The 17,911-nt window shown below is 44.0% G+C and overlaps 2 protein-coding genes across 3 annotated transcripts; one reads left to right on the top strand and one right to left on the bottom strand.

Annotated features, from left to right (window-relative positions):
• Positions 1–168: 168 nt before the first annotated feature.
• tm9sf5 (transmembrane 9 superfamily protein member 5) lies at positions 169–10,868 on the top strand. Of its 2 annotated transcripts, XM_062476280.1 has the most exons (18): positions 169–518; positions 1,128–1,195; positions 1,295–1,388; positions 3,473–3,600; positions 3,731–3,860; positions 4,036–4,163; positions 4,580–4,691; positions 4,818–4,897; positions 5,004–5,109; positions 5,407–5,457; positions 5,886–6,018; positions 6,124–6,243; positions 6,412–6,469; positions 6,635–6,794; positions 6,985–7,136; positions 7,223–7,334; positions 7,544–7,715; positions 9,830–10,868. In XM_062476280.1, the coding sequence occupies exons 1-18, from the start codon at positions 375–377 to the stop codon at positions 9,895–9,897; spliced, it is 2,016 nt and encodes a 671-aa protein (XP_062332264.1). In that variant the 5' UTR covers positions 169–374; the 3' UTR covers positions 9,898–10,868. The 2 variants fall into 2 exon arrangements, with proteins under 2 accessions (XP_062332264.1, XP_062332265.1); XM_062476281.1 differs by lacking the exon at positions 5,407–5,457 and having other exon boundaries at positions 172–518.
• A 43-nt stretch (positions 10,869–10,911) lies between these two features.
• Positions 10,912–15,689, bottom strand: gpr101 (G protein-coupled receptor 101). Its single transcript, XM_062476287.1, has 2 exons — positions 15,280–15,689; positions 10,912–14,727 (listed from the first exon to the last, which is right to left on the bottom strand). The coding sequence occupies exon 2, from the start codon at positions 14,617–14,619 to the stop codon at positions 13,288–13,290; it is 1,332 nt and encodes a 443-aa protein (XP_062332271.1). The 5' UTR covers positions 14,620–14,727; positions 15,280–15,689; the 3' UTR covers positions 10,912–13,287.
• Between the last annotated feature and the right edge of the window lie 2,222 nt (positions 15,690–17,911).

The following is a 17,911-nucleotide window of genomic DNA, read 5'->3' as shown; positions in this document are numbered from 1 at the left end:
TTGAGAGTCGTACATTATTTTAGAACATCATTATAAATCAGCATAGCTATGTCCCATGCAGAGGGTATTTAATAGACGTAAATATATATATATATATATGATATGTACATCAACATGAAGTTTGGGGCTTGCCTTCAAGAAATGTATCGCCCCTCCTACTTCTTCATGACAACCAAACGTCGTAGTGTCCAGTAGGCCGTCGTGTTACAGTCAAAGAGGTTAGCTAGTCTGGCAAGCAGGCTAATTAGCTAAACTAGAAGGGCCGCTTCCAAAGGGGCCGATAGACAACATTACCAAGCTGGATAGATAACATTGTAGCATCACCTAATCTCATAATTAGCTTGATATATTTGTCTACAGATAATAGTTAATTCATGCCTGATACAATGAAGAGGCGGATAGACCCGGGTTTTGTACTGGCGTTCTTGATCATTGCGTTCAGTTCTTGCTCTGCGTTCTATCTTCCGGGTTTAGCCCCTGTGAGTTTTTGTGAAGTCTCAGGAGCAGATGATTGTAAGGTAAAGTCACACTTTCACATTTTATCTTGTCTATGAGAAACTGGGTGTTGTACGATGTTTGTCAATGTCGCAAGCTTAGGGTGTTGCTAGCAACACCCTAGCTAGCCTAGTCTAATGTGGAACCAAACTAATCCCTGGAACGTCAGTATTCCCCAAATCGCTCATGTCATGTGAGAAACACAACTTGCCTCCCAATCTTGTTGTATTCATAAAGTTTTAGTGGTCAAGTACAACACTTGCAATCTATATACGTTCTTGTAAGGTTAAGAAGCTATAGTCGAGTTCAAATAAGAAACCGCTGTATTTAAGGTTTTGAGAAGGGATATGATGAATAAACGCTATACTTTGCAGAAAACCACCACAACTACGTCGTTCCAGCAAATAAACGGATCCATTTGTGTCACGTCAAGTTATCAGTTCCAATGCATTAAGGCCATAGTACCTTTCCATCGCACATAATTCAGTAATGGAAGGGTTCACCTAACAATGTATTAGCTAGCGAATAGTTTTAACTTGGCAGCCAGCATACCCCAAAGCTTGTAGCTAACTATTACATGTAACGCTATTTATTTTGTAAGTAACTAAACTGGACCAATCACTCTTTTATAGACTGACATCCAGCTTTTTGTAAACCGCCTGGACTCGGTTGAATCCGTCCTTCCATACGAGTATGACGTGTAAGTACAATTGTGATTGCACCTCTAATCAGTCTACTCTTTACTACTTAACAGTAATGCTTTGATGCTAACAACATTCTCTGTAAACTGTTTTCAAAGCTTTGACTTTTGCCAAGATGAGAAGGAAACGCGACCATCAGAGAACCTTGGACAGGTGTTATTTGGAGAAAGAATTGAGACATCGCCCTATAAGGTACATTTGGTGACGCCTTGTGACATCTTGATTGTATTATAGCATTGCTTCATAACTGCATTCTACCGTCATCTCTTGTTGGGTGTGCTCAAGACTTCGGCGAGAGCACAACCTTTGTTCTCTCACATATATATTTATTTATTTATTTATTGGGTGTGCTCAAGCCTTCGGCGAGAGCACAACCTTTGTTCTCTCACATATATATTTATTTATTTATTATTGTTTATTTTCGCCCCCCTAAGGATCAGTCAATATTTGGACTACATACACAACTGCGGTGTCAAAATTTCGTCTTGGTAGCGATTGCGTTGGTTGTATTTTTATTTACGTTCCGTTGCATGGTTTAAGTAGAAATTGCGTTTTTGTGGTGAAAAGCGAAGCTAACGGTGGCTAATTTGCTAGCCACAGTCACTGACGTTACTAACGTCACTACGTCACTAACGTCACGAAAACACACGTGACTACCTGTAGCAGAACATTCGTTTCACATCTGTTAACTTGGGGGATAGCTAGGCTAACTATAGCTTTACTGCAAGGCAGCTGCAGGAACGCCACAAGCAAAGAGGCCAGGGTGATAACTATTTACTCATTTTACTTTGTGATGTGAAACACAATTATGAAATGTAATGTACAATATTAGCTGATATTATTAAGGAAGGGGCCCACATCTACTTTTGGAAACGGTAGTCTACTATTTCACTGAAGCATTAGCATCATGACATTAGCCTCTGTTGCCCGGGCAACACATACTACAGTGGTCTATGATGCATCTGTTTTCAATCTTTAAAATAAACATTCCTCACAAATACATTTTCGTTGTAGGATTTATTATGACATTACATTACAAGTAAACGATTTGTGGGTGAAATTATCATTACCTGTGGTTTCAAACCAGTGTAGCTCACTGCAACGCTGTAGCCTACGCGAGAAACTACAAAAACATCTACACAACATGTTCGGCACTCCCCTTACTTAAATCAAAAGTCTAACTACTAACCTGAACTTCATTGCCACAGCCTAAACTTTGTCAATCTGTTCATGAAAATAATTAATTTCAGCTTAAACCGTACAACGGAACGTTAAATCCAATTCAACCAACACAATCGCTACCAAGACAAACACAGCAGTAGTCTAGTACTGTAGTGTAGTAGTAGAATTTACCGGGGCAGCTTCTCCACACAGGGCTATATCGCATTTTGCGTTGTTACTGACAATGATCGCTACGAGTGAGCTTTTTATGAATGAGCGATTTTCCACTAAATAAATGTCAAGCTTATTTACGTTTTTGGGGGCATATTTTCAGTTAGCAGATGGTACTGTTTGAATCGCGATTCCATCTTCTACTGCCGGTAACGTCGTAGAATAATCTTCAAAGGGGGTTCTTTATTAATGAATGAATGCAATATGAGTAGGCTAAATGCCTGAAAATATCACGAGAAGGGAAAACTTAAAAGGACATTAAGTCATAGAGATTAGGTCCATTTTTACACCGGTCTGCCAAATTTATTCGTTTTGATTCAGCTATGAGGCTGCCTCTTGCAGGGGAAATGAGAAGACATCATATTTAATTCTACACTTCACTCGTATTTTCAGTTGTAAATGAGCAGCACAAAAAAAATGCTTTTAAATCTATGTAATGTTTATAAATAATAAGTATGCATTTTAATATAAAATATACAGATATATCAGTTGTAAAAATGTCATTCAAAAACGGACCCCTGTGCAACCGACGCAAGCAAGCACACCCTACAATTTCCCCAGAAATTGTACCCTCTCTAGTTTATTTTGTTCTACTGGTCAGGGCAATACACTGCGACCGAAATGGTAGCATTTGCTACTTTTTGAAATGCCATTGCTACCGTAATTTTTAATGGGTCGCAAATGTATCACTGATTATTTTTGTGCTTACCTTAGGATTTAGGCAATATGGTATGATTTATTATGAGCATTTGTTAAAACAGTAATGTGTATTTTAAGAATACGTTTTAAAACGTGCTCTGAGCATTCAACACATCAGTTCCTGCTCATGTTGAACACCCAATATAACCAGAAATGTCTATTTCTCCCCTCCCCCTCTGCATTAGTTCTCTTTCAAGAAAGATATTAAATGCCAGAAAACGTGCACAAAAACCTATTTGAAGGACAAACCTGAGGATAAAGACAAACTTGATTTCCTCAAGAGAGGAATGCAGTTGAACTACCAGCATCACTGGTGGGTTGCCCCTTTGTACATTACTACAACATGATGCAGTACTTAGCAGGCATAATACTACTGTCTTGTGGCACCACACATTTTTTCAGTAAAATCAGTGTGATCTAATGTTAAACAATGGGTGTTTCAGGATAATTGACAACATGCCAGTCACATGGTGCTATGATGTGGAAGACAATCAGAAATACTGTAATCCTGGCTTTCCTATTGGCTGCCTTGTCACCTTGGATGGACGTGTTAAAGATGCCTGTGTCATTAATGTAAGTCTCTCTCGCAAACCATTAGCTGATTCCACTCTTGTGAGATGACCAGCTTGAATAAGTGTAGTTTTTTGGTACTTTGAATACTTCCTGTGTGTACAAAATCCTTAGTAGTCTATGCCTGGATTAGAAACTGAGTTGCTGTAAATTGACTGGTCGGCATATTTTTTTTCAGTCCGAGTTCAACAAGAAGAACACTTTCTACGTCTTTAATCACGTTGACATAAAGATCACATACCACAGTGGGGAGAATGAGGGGTGGAAGGGGGCTCGACTGGTGGCGGCCACCCTGGAACCCAAAAGGTAAGAACATGCCTGCAGACAAACAACAAATACTGTAACTTGTAATGCCCAATCACTTCAGAACAATGTTTCTCATTTTGACTTGGACAAATGGGGAAAATTCTCAATTAGTAGTTTATTAAGAGACCCAAACAGTCAGCTGATACCATTGTCCTTGAATACCTTAGTTGTTCTGCCCTGGTGTCGTGCTTTGCCATGTATCACCAGAAGAGGGCGAAACACTGACCTTTAACTTTGTTGTAATGCACCATGCATCATTAGGTAAATGTGTTTACATGATGCTTCAATTGTTGGAGCATTCATAATAAATGTCGACCACAATTATGGAGTTTTAATTGGGATGGCATCTCTATACAGGGATTAATGTGCAGCTCAGAGGGGAGGCTTGTAATTGTGTGTGTATTTGTGTGTGACAGTATTGCACAAGCTGATGAAAAAAACCCTGTCTGTGATGGCCCACCCATGGAGGTTCCTGGAGAATTTGAGAGTGATCTGAAGATTACGTACACTTACTCTGTCACCTTTGAGGTGCGTCACCCATAACTGTTGTTTTCTGAGTTCTTGTAAATTGTGTTTGGACCATACGAGGGTAGATCAAGTATTGGTTGGGGTGGATCTGCTGTTGCATAGTAATCAACATTTCCATATTCACAGAAAAACAATAACATTAAATGGGCCTCGAGGTGGGACTACATCTTGGTGTCAATGCCTCATACCAACATCCAGTGGTTCAGGTGTGTTAAACCTTCTGGATATTCAGTCCTGATAAGAACCAAAAAGCTACAACACTAAAATGTCTGCCGATTTTATGTTATCCCATCTGTCCTGTGTTTCCTCCAGCATCATGAACTCCCTGGTCATTGTTCTCTTCCTGTCTGGTATGGTGGCCATGATCATGCTGAGGACTTTGCATAAAGACATCGCCAGATACAACCAGGTGGACCAGGTAAACACAAACAGTCTCTAAAAATAGCCATGTGCAAGAAATGCATCCATGGTTTTTCAGTGGAAAACAATAAGAGAATTGTGTGAAACTGAACGAAACGTTGTACAGGCTCCCATTCTATCATAGTCTGGTGTTGTGAAACATTGTAGTTATATCATTCCTAATTCGAAATGACGCTGTCTCTATTGTTAATTGGTTTGCAAATTTATCTAGCAGCCTTCGGTAGAGGTTAACAGCAGAAGATTCCCTCCAAAAACACAGCATTTGTCATAAAACTTTTGTTGTAATATTTCACAGGCAGACTTGGTAAGGATTCCACCACCCACAGGAAAAGCTTCCATATCCTATGTAAGCTTGTCACAGGCTTAAAGAGTTCACCTTGTGGTGGTTTGGTGGTTTGTTTTCTGGCAAGTGTCTCTTGAGCTACCACAACCAAAGCAGGATAGTAAGAAATGGCTGTTGTCCATGTCAGGTTATGCTTTTGCTTTTTAGTAAAAAAAAACTAAAGCAACCCTGAAGGCTCAACTTGAATCTCTCTTCTCTGTCTCGAGCTACACTGAAGCGAGCATTTATACCATTTTTTACAATTGGCAACAACAAAAAAAGCTGCAATAAAAATGTTCACTTCAGTTTCATACTTTGCTAGCAAGTTTTAAAAGGAATAATCAATGTTTTCTCTTTGTGATTGGGTGGGCTAAAATGCTATTACCATATGCGTAATCAGACGTGGCCCTGATTCTGATCAGATTCTGATTGGCTGTGTGCTCCCTCCCCAGGAGGATGCCCAGGAGGAGTCAGGGTGGAAGCAGGTCCACGGTGATGTGTTCAGGCCACCCAGGAAAGGCATGCTGCTCTCTGTGTTCCTGGGCCAGGGCACGCAGATCTTCATCATGACTTTCATCACCCTCTGTAAGAGGACCGTCACCTCCATCTGCAAACCAATAAGCCCAAATCCCTTGGTTCATGAAATAATGTACCTCCCTCTCTCTCTGTCTCTGTCTCTCTCCCCTTCAGTCCTCGCCTGTCTGGGGTTCTTGTCCCCAGCCAACCGTGGAGCTCTGATGACCTGTGCTGTGGTCCTCTGGGTTCTGCTGGGAACCCCAGCTGGCTACGTCTCAGCCCGCCTATATAAAAGTGAGTCCCATTTGACACAACCTCAGGCACACAACCGACTGCTGAAATGAATACCTGCCATCTTCATGGCATCAATGAGAATCCCGAAATCAGGATCGGTTAGCCTCAAAAGATTTGAGTCATCCCCAGTGCCCTCACAAGTCCAATTTCTTTCCTGTGTGCCCTCAGCGTTCGGCGGGGAGAAATGGAAGACCAACGTCCTGTTGACGGCGCTGCTGTGTCCAGGGTAGGCCTGCCTCCAGGCTCGCTTCTCTCCCAGACACAACCAGCATCTCAGTTGACACACCACATGCAAATCACCTCTGACATCTGATCCATCTCCCTTTCTGTTCCATCTAACCTTTCTCTCTCTCATGGACTCCCCCCCCCCCCCCCCCCCCCCCCATCTCAGGATCGTGTTTGCAGACTTCTTCCTGATGAACCTGATCCTGTGGGTGGAGGGCTCCTCAGCAGCCATTCCCTTCGGCACGCTGGTGGCCATCTTGGCTCTGTGGTTTGGCATCTCCGTTCCCCTCACCTTTATGGGGGCCTACTTCGGCTTCAAGAAACCTGTAAGTTCTGCCCCCCCCCCTCTGCACGGACCAGTGTTTCCCACTGCCCCAGGCAGTGGGAAACACTTTATAAGAAAACACTTTATAAGAAAACACTTTATATAAAAACACTTTATAAGAAATCGATGAAGACAAAATGTTTTTTTTGCCTGTGGCTTTCCTGACCCATTGCTGTCTTGTGTCCCTGCAGGCGATCGAGCAGCCGGTCAGGACCAATCAGATCCCCCGTCAGATCCCAGAGCAGTCGTTCTTCACCAAGCCCATCCCCGGCATCGTCATGGGGGGCATCCTGCCCTTCGGCTGCATCTTCATCCAGCTCTTCTTCATCCTCAACAGCATCTGGTAGGAGCCACCGCGCTTTCCCAATCAACTCTTTCCTTTCAGCGGCCCGTTTGCTGACACTGCTTGTTTGCGATGCTGTGTCCCAGGTCGCACCAGATGTACTACATGTTCGGCTTCCTGTTCCTGGTCTTCATCATCCTCCTCATCACCTGCTCCGAGGCCACCATCCTGCTGTGCTACTTCCACCTGTGTGCAGAGGTGAGAGAGACGGCAGGGACCCAGGGCAATGGCACATCTGCTTCCCCGGCTATAAAGATTAACCAGATTATGCACGCTGTATGATGCAGGCTTTATGCCAGGGAAAATGACAGGTTCCTCCGTTAAACAGATTGCAAGGTGTTCACTTGACACAATTCTTTGCCTTCGTCTAATGTTGTTGTTGTTGTTGTTGTTGTTGTTGTTGTTAGGACTACCACTGGTGGTGGCGCTCCTTCCTGACCAGCGGCTTCACAGCGGTCTACTTGTTTGTCTACGCCGTGCACTACTTCTTCTCCAAGCTGCAGATAGTGGGCGCGGCGAGCACCATCCTGTACTTCGGCTACACCATGATCATGGTGCTCATATTCTTCCTCTTCACGGGTCAGTGCTTAGCCATTTTTAATACATGTATTTATTCTATCTTCCTGGAGAGGCTGGATGGTGCGGCCACAGTGAATTGTGCCTTGGAATGGGAGATGATGGTGCTAAAACAAGTGTTTTGGGGAAACATCTGCTGTCCCATTGTTTGACGATGGCCTATCTTCCCAAAGATTTTCTCACCCACCCACTCACATCCGCACTGAAACATTTACACATTCTTCTGACACATGTTGAGCCTGGCGCTGGCAGTGATCTGAATAGTAAACCAACCGGTCCCTGCGGGAGCTAGTGTGTGTGTCCAAGAGGTGGAGAGACAAACCAGATGGTGTGCCGGCAGTCACTTATTTTGTTTGCTTGTCGTTTGAAGTGTAGACGTCACCAAGCAGTATAACACGTTCTCTGTTCACTGACAGTTGAAGGATCTCCATCCTGTTTCAGTGACATCACAGACCAGGAAGTGGTTTACGCTGCAGTGGATTTTTTTGGGCCACTCCTCTTTGTCCTAGCCAAGCCTCTTATTTGCCTTTGTTGTGCCAGTAAAACTATAATCCATTAAGTTTCCTTTTCAAGAAACAGAATTTAATTGCAAGCTCTACGCTTGGGCAGCTCTCCCTTCTCAGAAACGTGCTGATAGATGACATCTCTCTGCGTTTGTGATAGTGCAGGCATCAAACAGATGGTTAGACCCCCTCCTATATATATCAGCTTTCAGCTAGTCGAATGATTGCTGTGTCTCAGTGGAACAGAGGAGAATTCGGAGGCAGCGCCCAATTCACTTGTTGCCATGGATTATAATAGATGCATCCTGGATCCCTAACTACGGCTGTTATGGCAACCCCCCTCCCACCCACCACCACCACCACCACCATGCCGGTACTCCAGATCTAGACGTGTACCAGAGGAGAAATGTGGGCTTAAGGGCCAACACAACAATGCTATCAGGAGGCCGGGGTGAACAGCATGACTCCTTCCCTGGATAGATGGATGGACAGCACAGCTATTAGAGAGAGACACAGGTTGACATGGTAACCTAGTAACTGCACTCTCCGGCCAAGTCCGGCCTTCAGGACCGCCTACACGGAGCAGACGTAAACAGGTGGGATGAGAAGCAGCCACATGCTTAGGTGGTCCAAGCAAAGCCAGGCCAGAGCCCTTCCCTGGGACAGAACATCCCAGGGAAGTCAGAGTCTTGTGTACAGAGATCTTCACAGGCCTCTGCTGTTCTAACACTTTGTAAAGCAGTGCCCATGTCTCCTGCAGTATCAGCCGCTATCGTAAGACCCGGATGAGCAGTGTTGGGGAAGGCCTGCCTGGCTGAGGATCAGCACAGAGAAATAAATCCAAGAGAAAAGATCTTCCTTCTCACCCTCAAGTTTTGATCTGAATAATCTTAATCTGGCCTAGACAGAGAGTGTAAAAAGAACTCCTTGCCTTCACTCCTTCTCAACTTTGATCCAAATTTAATTCTCAAGGTCCTTTGTCTGGGGCCTGTTGAGCTTTCAGATAGGGCTTTCAGAGTCATATGAATTCATCATCTTCCCAGGATTTTGTCCAATCAGAATGTTATCTGTTTAGTCTCCAGAGAGCAGCTCAAACAAATTGGCTATCTACAGATTTCTTCTTTGACAAATGGAAGCTTTCGGTGCTTTGACAGACTTTGTAGATTCATCTCGCCATTCCCAGCCACCCCACTCAATTGGAATTCATCAACTTTTTAGAAGGGGGAAATTGGTAGCGCTGTGCCAACGCTGTGTGGCTAAGCTGTGACGCCAAGGTTATTTTTAGCACGGCGATGCTCCTGAAGAGCTTTGCCCCCAGATGCTCTTTCATTAGTTTTGTGTTTTCTATTCATTCATGTCTGGTCCCCACCTCCCAGAGCAGCGTGTCACCTGCAGAGCCTCCTCGCTAAAAGCCCGTCCCTCAGAGGAGACGCGACACACGCGTGTTCAAAAGGCTGCACGCTCCTCTTCCCCTAGGTCTCCCTCACAGATGTGTTCTCATCCAATTACGTGGCTTCCTCCCTCTGTGCCTTTTAACACCACAGAAGAAGTGGCTTCATAACATTGATTCTTAAGCTCACCTAACGCCACATGTCGGCCCTGCTTCCTCCTCAGGTACCATTGGCTTCTTTGCCTGCTTCTGGTTTGTAAATAAGATCTACAGTGTGGTCAAGGTGGACTAACGACCAGAAGGCCTGGACAACTTGCTTCTCCCAGTGCTTGCCTTTGTAGTGATCCATTGTTGAAGGAAATGGTTTGACTGGACTCTGACCAGAACCAGCCCACAGACCCCCTGACAGCGGAGACCGTCCCAGTTCATGTGGCCAGAAAGTACATATTGATACGTTGATGTTGTTTAAATATTTTTGATCTTATTCGTGTTGATGAATATTCATTTGGGTTCATTAGACTTGCACCTCAAGGTGAGTTCCAAAGATCTGTGTCAGTGGGTGTCTGGTGTAGGGAGGGTGCAGGGAGAGCTGGGCTGCTCATTCTTTCCTTTTTCTAATGTATAGATACATGTACTTTTATTTGGCTTTAATATTCAGTATATACCCACATGTCTATTTGTGTTTGGTTTTTTTGCCATCTAAACTGTAATTAGAAAATGTAAATGTGGATGCTTAAAAGAATGTCACCTTTATAAATCTGTCCTTTGAAGCAAAAAAGTGATATTTTTTATATTGTTGTTTTTCCCTGTTTGTTAGGGGTGGGGACAGGGGCTTTAGCTTCCTTACTTTTGATGGATCTGTATCATACTTTCTTAACCAGTGGAAATGCATCTGAAACCATGCTATGATCTCCTTATTCATAATTTAATGGCTGTACCGTATGTTGGTGTACATGAAGAGAATAAATATCAGAATTGTTCAAGCCAATGTTGGTAGATCAATGGTAGATTACTGTACTGCAATATTGTAAACTGAAGCTTTGTCTAATGGTTGGCTTCAGTTTGACTGGAGAGATTATTGTACAGTGCAACAATCCCCAAAACAACATCACAAACATTAATGTACCCGTTTAGATCTTACCAATTAATTTACTGTATCTGTATGAATAAAATACTGCTGCTTTTTACCTTCTAGCAGTGTAGAGTCATCACCTAAGGTGATAATGTTTTTACATAATAAATAAAACACATTTGATTAATTGGGATGTGAGGCTTGTTTAATTTATTGGTGCCTTAGGTATGTACTTCAGTCTGTTTTCCCAATTACCCATTATTCGTTTCATTACCTGTCGAGTGATGGATTATGTAGCGTACTTGAATATTACATTTTATTTATTATAAATGAACTGTACACCAACATCTTTTGACCAAGCTGAAAATTATGGAAATAAAAAACAATAGAAATAGTCACAAAAATCTCTAGATTTTAAGCACTGGATATAAAACATTCCCAGACATTTTTTTGTGTGTTTGTTTTACTATATTACATACTGTATTTATTGACATATCACATAATACTCAACAATGGTGTCTGCAGTGATTGTGGCCTTTCTGTTTATGAATGTTTGATTGTCAACTGTTCTGGTGAGTTATCTTTCTTAAATAAACAGGTTTGCAGCATTCAAATCCATCTCAGACATTTTTAATGCTCACTCGCTCCAGATCATGCATACAGTTCACATTGGCTTGAGGGCATGATATCCACTTATACGAGAGAACCATGGCTAATAATAACCAATTATATTACAACCAGTGGCTCCAGCCTATTTGCCTTCAGTTGACAGACTTCCCCTTTAACGAATGAAGGCTTCTCTACATTAATTAGAAGCTGAGGTATCAGAAACAGTCTTAGCAGGTAGACACATCCACCTCGTCCATGGCTTTGAGCAAAGTGGGACTTAGACATCATACACATCCGTATGAGGGGGTTATGTGGTATCTTTGTAGGATTTAATGTACGGCAGGAGGACCTTCTCATCCAGCTATAGTTGATGCTAACATTCAGGAAGTGGACAGCTTTCCCCAAGTGTGTCCATTGGGGGAGAGGAATCTTATGAATCTGGGTGGAACTCTTCATGTTGCAACCTCATTTGTTATGTAGACTATTATACCATGTCTGTTCTCTAGGACTTGATCTTGTTTGAATTTATATGTACAAATCGCAGTACCGGAGAAAGTCAAGAACATAGTCTTACCACTAACATAGGACGGCCGTTCAGCTACAGAGAGGATGGAACCCTCCCACGGCACAGACAGGTGAGGGAGACATTTTGTGGGCTCTTATCCCTCCTTTGAACTGAAGATGAGAGGCAGTGAAATGGCTAAGGCAAACTCTTATTGTGTGGCCTTCCTCTGGGACCGAATAACCAATCACAACGAGCCACAGCGCAACTTCTTCAGTAGAGGTGCTTTGAAATGGAACCAGACGATACCGACTACAGATGTGCGAAGAGTGACATTCCCCCTACTGAAGAGGCTTCAAGGAGAACATGGGCACTTCACACTTCTCCTAACACAATACCCTGAGTTCAGTGTGGTTGCAGAGGTGGCTTTAGACCAGCTGTGATTCACTGGGGCTTATAAACATCATGCTAGATATATGGGCATGTGAAACGAGATGACACAAAAGTCAGGAAATGTGGGAGAGGGAGTTGTGCTTTTGACAGCTAGCTATAATAACCCCGCATTATAGACTCATACCAAACCCACAATAACATTGATCACTGGTCACTTCAACCAGTTCCAAGACATCAATTGTTGTACTGACTAATTGTGTCCATTGTGTACTGTCTTATTGTATTGGGGGCTTCTTCTTATTCCCTTTCCAACACATTTTTATGTTATGTTACACATACAATTGAGTCCATCTAGTCTGCATTTTAAAAACAAAATCATTTTAGATAAATGTGACATTTTGTGAAAACGTTCCAGGGGGAACCTCTTTCAGTTCTGTCCAGTGCTGTGTTCAACTCTATTGTTTATATTTCTACTGTTACAAATTATTCTATTTTTTTCTATTGTCACAAATGATTCTATTTAGCACACTTTCTTTATCGACTCAGTATCAAATGCCCAGTGGAACAAATTGAAACAGTCATATAAATCATTTATGGCATGTCATTTCAAGTCGAGAATACTGATATGTTTTGAGACTAAGATGAGATCGGTTGTGTGGATGGTAGACAAAATAAATCCCTCTGATTGATGTACAGAGCACTTAGAGTATACCTTTACCCAATTGATTTAAATTGTCATAATATCTTAATCTTTGTCAACAAGTACAAATAATAAAATACAGTATTTACTTATTTAATCATTTTCTAAACACATTCATTGAATGGGATGGACTAGCAATGTTTTTTTCTTCACATCCTAAACAAATACTTTACCAGAATAATTTGCTGTATGTGGCAAAAGAACATTGGTACAATCATCTAGATGGCAACATACAACCACCCACAACAGAAAATGTCAAAAAGAACAACCCTGTAGACCAGAAGGCAAATCTGCAAAAGGTTTACCAGGCTGAAAAACCTGGTCGCCAATGGTGGGGAAACGACCCAAACATCCCCCTCCATCTTTGCCTCTCTTCATCCCTCCCTTCACCCCAGCTGTGGCTGCTCTACTTGCTGTGTACGGTGAGCTCCCTTTCTGAGCTCAGGCTGATGGAGGTGGTCTCCTTGCGGCTGTCTCTGGACTTTCTGTCCATGGTGGGTGAGGAGCAGGTGGTCCCTTCCTCCCAGGTGCGCATGGGGCAGACACGGGCTGCCAGGCTGGGCAGGTGGGGGGCGGCGGAGCGTCCGTCCGTGCCCACGGTGAAGCAGCTGTCCACGGCCGAGGTCTGGCTGCGCTGGGCCTGCCGGCAGAGAGGCCCACACAGCAGGGCGAGGAACTCCTTCCTCACGCTGCGGTGCATGTAGCCGTAGATGTAGGGGTGGAGGCAGCACTGCAGGAAGAACAGCACCAGGGCCAGAGAGGCCAGCCAGGGGGGGACAGCAGCACTGGAGTGAATAGACACCGTGTTGAGAACACTGTACGGACCCATGCTCAGGATGTAGGAGGCCATGATGACAAACACCACCCTGGCTGCCTTGCACTGGTAGTGGAAACGTCTGTGCCTGGCCCGGATGGGGTACCCTCCGGCAGAGAAGGAGCTCTCCGATGGAGGAGCCTGTTGGGGTTTCCGCTGGGGGCTAGAGGGGCAGGGGGCCTGGGAGTCTGACGGCTGGGGCTGCGGATTGGGGTGGTTGTGGGTCTGAATGGGGTGGACCAGGGCGTTCTGCCTTCTTGCAGCCCTAAATACCATCCAATAGCAGCCCAGCATGATGAGCACGGGCAGCCAGAAGGAGAAGGTGGAGACCAGGACGGAGTAGGAGAGGCTGGAGGACCACACTACAGAGCACACGTTGTGGCGGGGGTCAAAGTTGATGGCGCCCCAGCCATAGAGTGGCGGCGTGCTCTGGAGCAGGCTCAGCACCCAGGTGCATGCGATGAGGTTTGTGCCCAGGTGAGGGGTCATCCGGGTGGGGTAGGACAGTGGGTGGATGATGGCCAGGTAGCGGTCCACCGACACAACGATAATAGTGTTGACCCCCGCAAAGGCAAACAGGTGCATGAGCACCACCAGGGCCTGGCAGAGGCGGGCATCCAAGGGCCAGACACCTGGCACAGTGGCGGCGATGGCGAAGGGCATGACCAGAATGGTCTGGAGCAGGTCTGCCAGCAGCAGGTTGAGAACGAATCGATTGGCCACATGGAGCAGCTGGGGCTTTCTTTGAAACACCAGCAACACCACCACGTTCCCGAACAAAGACACACACACGATCACGGATATCAGCACCATCTTCACCACGCTGTTGGCCACCGAAGGCCAGGGCACATCACCATTAGAGCCAGGGTCCCAGGGCATGGCACTAGAGTTACTGCCCACACCGGAGGCCTCTGAGGTGGGCATGCTTTGGCCGACAGGCTGGGGGAGAGTGCATGTGTGGCTGCAGCTCCAGCACACTCCACTGCTTTGACACAGTCTAAGGATCCTTTTTATCTGTCAGTCTGTTTCAATCTTAGGGGAAAAGGATGACAGGAGAGAGAAGCACAAGCTCATACACAAGGTCTGCTTTAAAACATGACAGACCCCCGAGCTCTTACAGGTTAGAAAACTACACTCTTGAAGCTGATTTGTCCCCTTCACATAATTTGTTAAAGATTAGTAACCCTTACATAAGTATTGGAGTCCATTATGTATTTAGGATTCTGTACACAGGCTTTATCAGACTTGCAGATGAGGCTTTCATTGATACTCCTGCAAGTAAAATGGCCTTATGTAAGAGACTTACGTTAATGTAAATAATAATTATTCATTGTCACCCGATTAAATATGCAAGCCATCAATAACATACAATTAATATCTACATGCTTAACATTAATACTAGGCTCCTGTCTGCTGCAATTTTTAAAATGCTAAGAAATGTCGAGGAACCCTACAATCTTATCCAAAATGCCATTGTTCAACCTAAATGTTGAAACCACAATATAGGCTACATTGATTCTGTTGTATAGGAGGTTTCACATAAAGGATAACAAACACACCAGTCACACTTAAATTAAGGTTTACCTTCGGATTGTCTTATTTTCTTTATTCCATTGAAGACATCTTTTGAAATATTAAAGGCTGTTTGGGATTTTTTGTTTTCAGCATCCGGTCGTAAGGTCCCCCATTGATAATGTTCGGTTTTCATCGCTTCGCCGCGCTCCCATTTTAGCCACCGCTGTATCGTCAATGGCAACCTCTCCACAGCTCTATCGACATACGCTTCATGTCATCACTTACCGGGGGGTTGTCGTTTAGACATCCATAACCTTTCGAGTTCATCAAAAGTCAAACGTTCATTTGGTAAGTCGTTATGAAATGCTTCGTCAAGTAGCCTACTCATCCATTGTTGGTTGGTTGCACAGTCTCCGAGGTGTGATGATCAGACGACACCTGCGCTGTGCTGTGTAGCAGCTCATCTGCAAATCATGACATTAGCTCGCGGTCTGGTATTTACATGAAAAGGCTTCTTTTCGTCACACGAGCGGATATTCAACGGATATTCTTTTTGTATCCCAAATAAATCCCATGGAACTGTATTAATAAATGCAAGGTTCATGTTAGACATTGAACTGCTGCGGTTGCATGATCCAAAAGTCTATTGTCCCAGTTTTATCATTTTGTTGTTTTTCATTCATACGCCGTTTCACATTAAATCGCCATAAATGTGCATCTTTTACCATTTAATCTTTATTCGATAAAAAACAGCAACACAGACTGTCTGGATTTGCATAGCTGCTTTTCTGTTGTTTTGATAGGATTTCTATTTATCTCAATGGTGTCTTAGTCAAGGGCAGGTGTCCGAATAATCCAATGAGACAGCTGCTGAGCTGGTCTCGTGCCAATGTCTGGAATAGGCTACCGTGTAACCAGACTTCAGAGTAGATATGACTTGATGACAACCTCTTTAACCTGTACCATGGAGTTTTCTGCCGTATGACATATAACATCTACCTATTTTGTAACACACATACAAGCGCACATGTGCTGATTAGACATAATATATTGAATCAGGACCTTTCTGATTTAAAAGCACGGGGAAAAAGCAGTGGCTGACTACTTTGTGCAATCCAATTAAACTGTGGCCTAAACATGGCATCATAATCCACATCGATAATGAGGCCTCTTATTACAAGTCTTTGCAGTATCTGAGGCATCAAAAGTCCTTTGAAGTGCTGAGCAAGCACCACCACATGTTAGATTTGACTGAATATTAGATGCTGGTGGCTGCAGGAAGATGTTCTTCCTCCTGATGGCTCATGGCCCTTGGTTCAAAGGCACCCCCCGCAGGCCCCACACCCTGCACTGGTTTATCGGATTAAACTGGTCCTGTGGCTCTAACTGCCTCAGGGGCCACACACACGCACATGCACATACAAATACACATGATGCACACACAAATACACACATGCACACACATTCTCCAGAGATGAAGGGCTAGACCCATAGAGTCCTTTCGTATTGCATGTTTTGATACTCTGCCTTTGTTTTTTCACCATACTCTCCATTTCTTTCTTTCTTTCTCTCTCTCTCTATCTCTTTCTCTCTCCCACGCAAACTTTTACCTATGTGGCACTCATTAGAACATTTGGAAGTTCCTGTGGATTTGGATCAAAGGACATGTCACAGTGCTCAATGACATGATATTTATTTTGACAAACTACCTCCCTGTGCACAGATGAAACATATTCTGTCCCTAGCATGGGGATCTGAGAGACATTCCCATTGATCAACAACGGAAGCAGGCTTCTTTTAATGAGATCAGATAACACTAATGCTTGCTAATGTGTGGTCGTGATTATAGATGCAGTAAATCTCCCAATCTGGATTTGAACCAACTTGTCCTCTGGTGACCTTCTGGTTCACTGGGTAAGTCAGTGGATAAAGGGGTCAAAGGTCACCGGTGTCTGTTTGCTGTCTGAAAGACTATTTCCTATTACAGAGGGCTGACATCACAGAGGGAAACAGTTTTCAAGCAGTCTTGCTTCAGGTAAACCATGAGACATCCCTGGCTCCTTGTGGTAAATACTTTTCAAACATTGCATTGGCATCCCACTGTAAGTGTTATGGGAAGTAGTCTAATGGAAAGCAAGGCTTTCCTCATTCACAGGCTTCACAAATACCATCACACCAGTGTAGAGTAGGAGGGAAAAGAGAGAGAGCCCTATGTTTGATTATTTGTGGTAAACTGTGGTGCCTAAATTCACAGAATCATGGCTCAATATCACCATCTAGTGCTAAAAGGCAATACAACAACACTAGTCGTCGGGAGAACACTGATTCCCTGCAAACTGACAGATAAACGAGGTTTCTCCGGGTGAGAGTGGAAACCAGCACCACTGAAAGGGACCTATTCACTTTTCCTGCTCTCACAATGGTATTTGTCTCTAGAGCCCAAACAGTTTAGAAGTAATTACTTGTGTTTTCCCCAGACTGTGATTACTTTGCCACACTTGGCAGCCATTGTCACCGTCTGGGGGCTTTACATTCACGGGAGAGGGCCGTCACCACAAAGGAGAGAAGTGTCCGATTGATGATGAGCCCTCTGTGGCCCAGACAGAATTTAAAAGTACTTGTATGAGGCTCTTTCAGGAGATTAACTTGCTATAAGGGCTACCTGCCATGGACCCATTCCCTGTATTCATGGTGCAGGCAC

Source organism: Osmerus eperlanus, chromosome 13, assembly GCF_963692335.1.
Source record: "Osmerus eperlanus chromosome 13, fOsmEpe2.1, whole genome shotgun sequence".
Classification (NCBI taxonomy): domain Eukaryota; kingdom Metazoa; phylum Chordata; class Actinopteri; order Osmeriformes; family Osmeridae; genus Osmerus; species Osmerus eperlanus.
The sequence above is the reverse complement of the archived record's forward strand: the minus strand, read 5'-3'. Positions and strand labels throughout refer to the sequence as shown.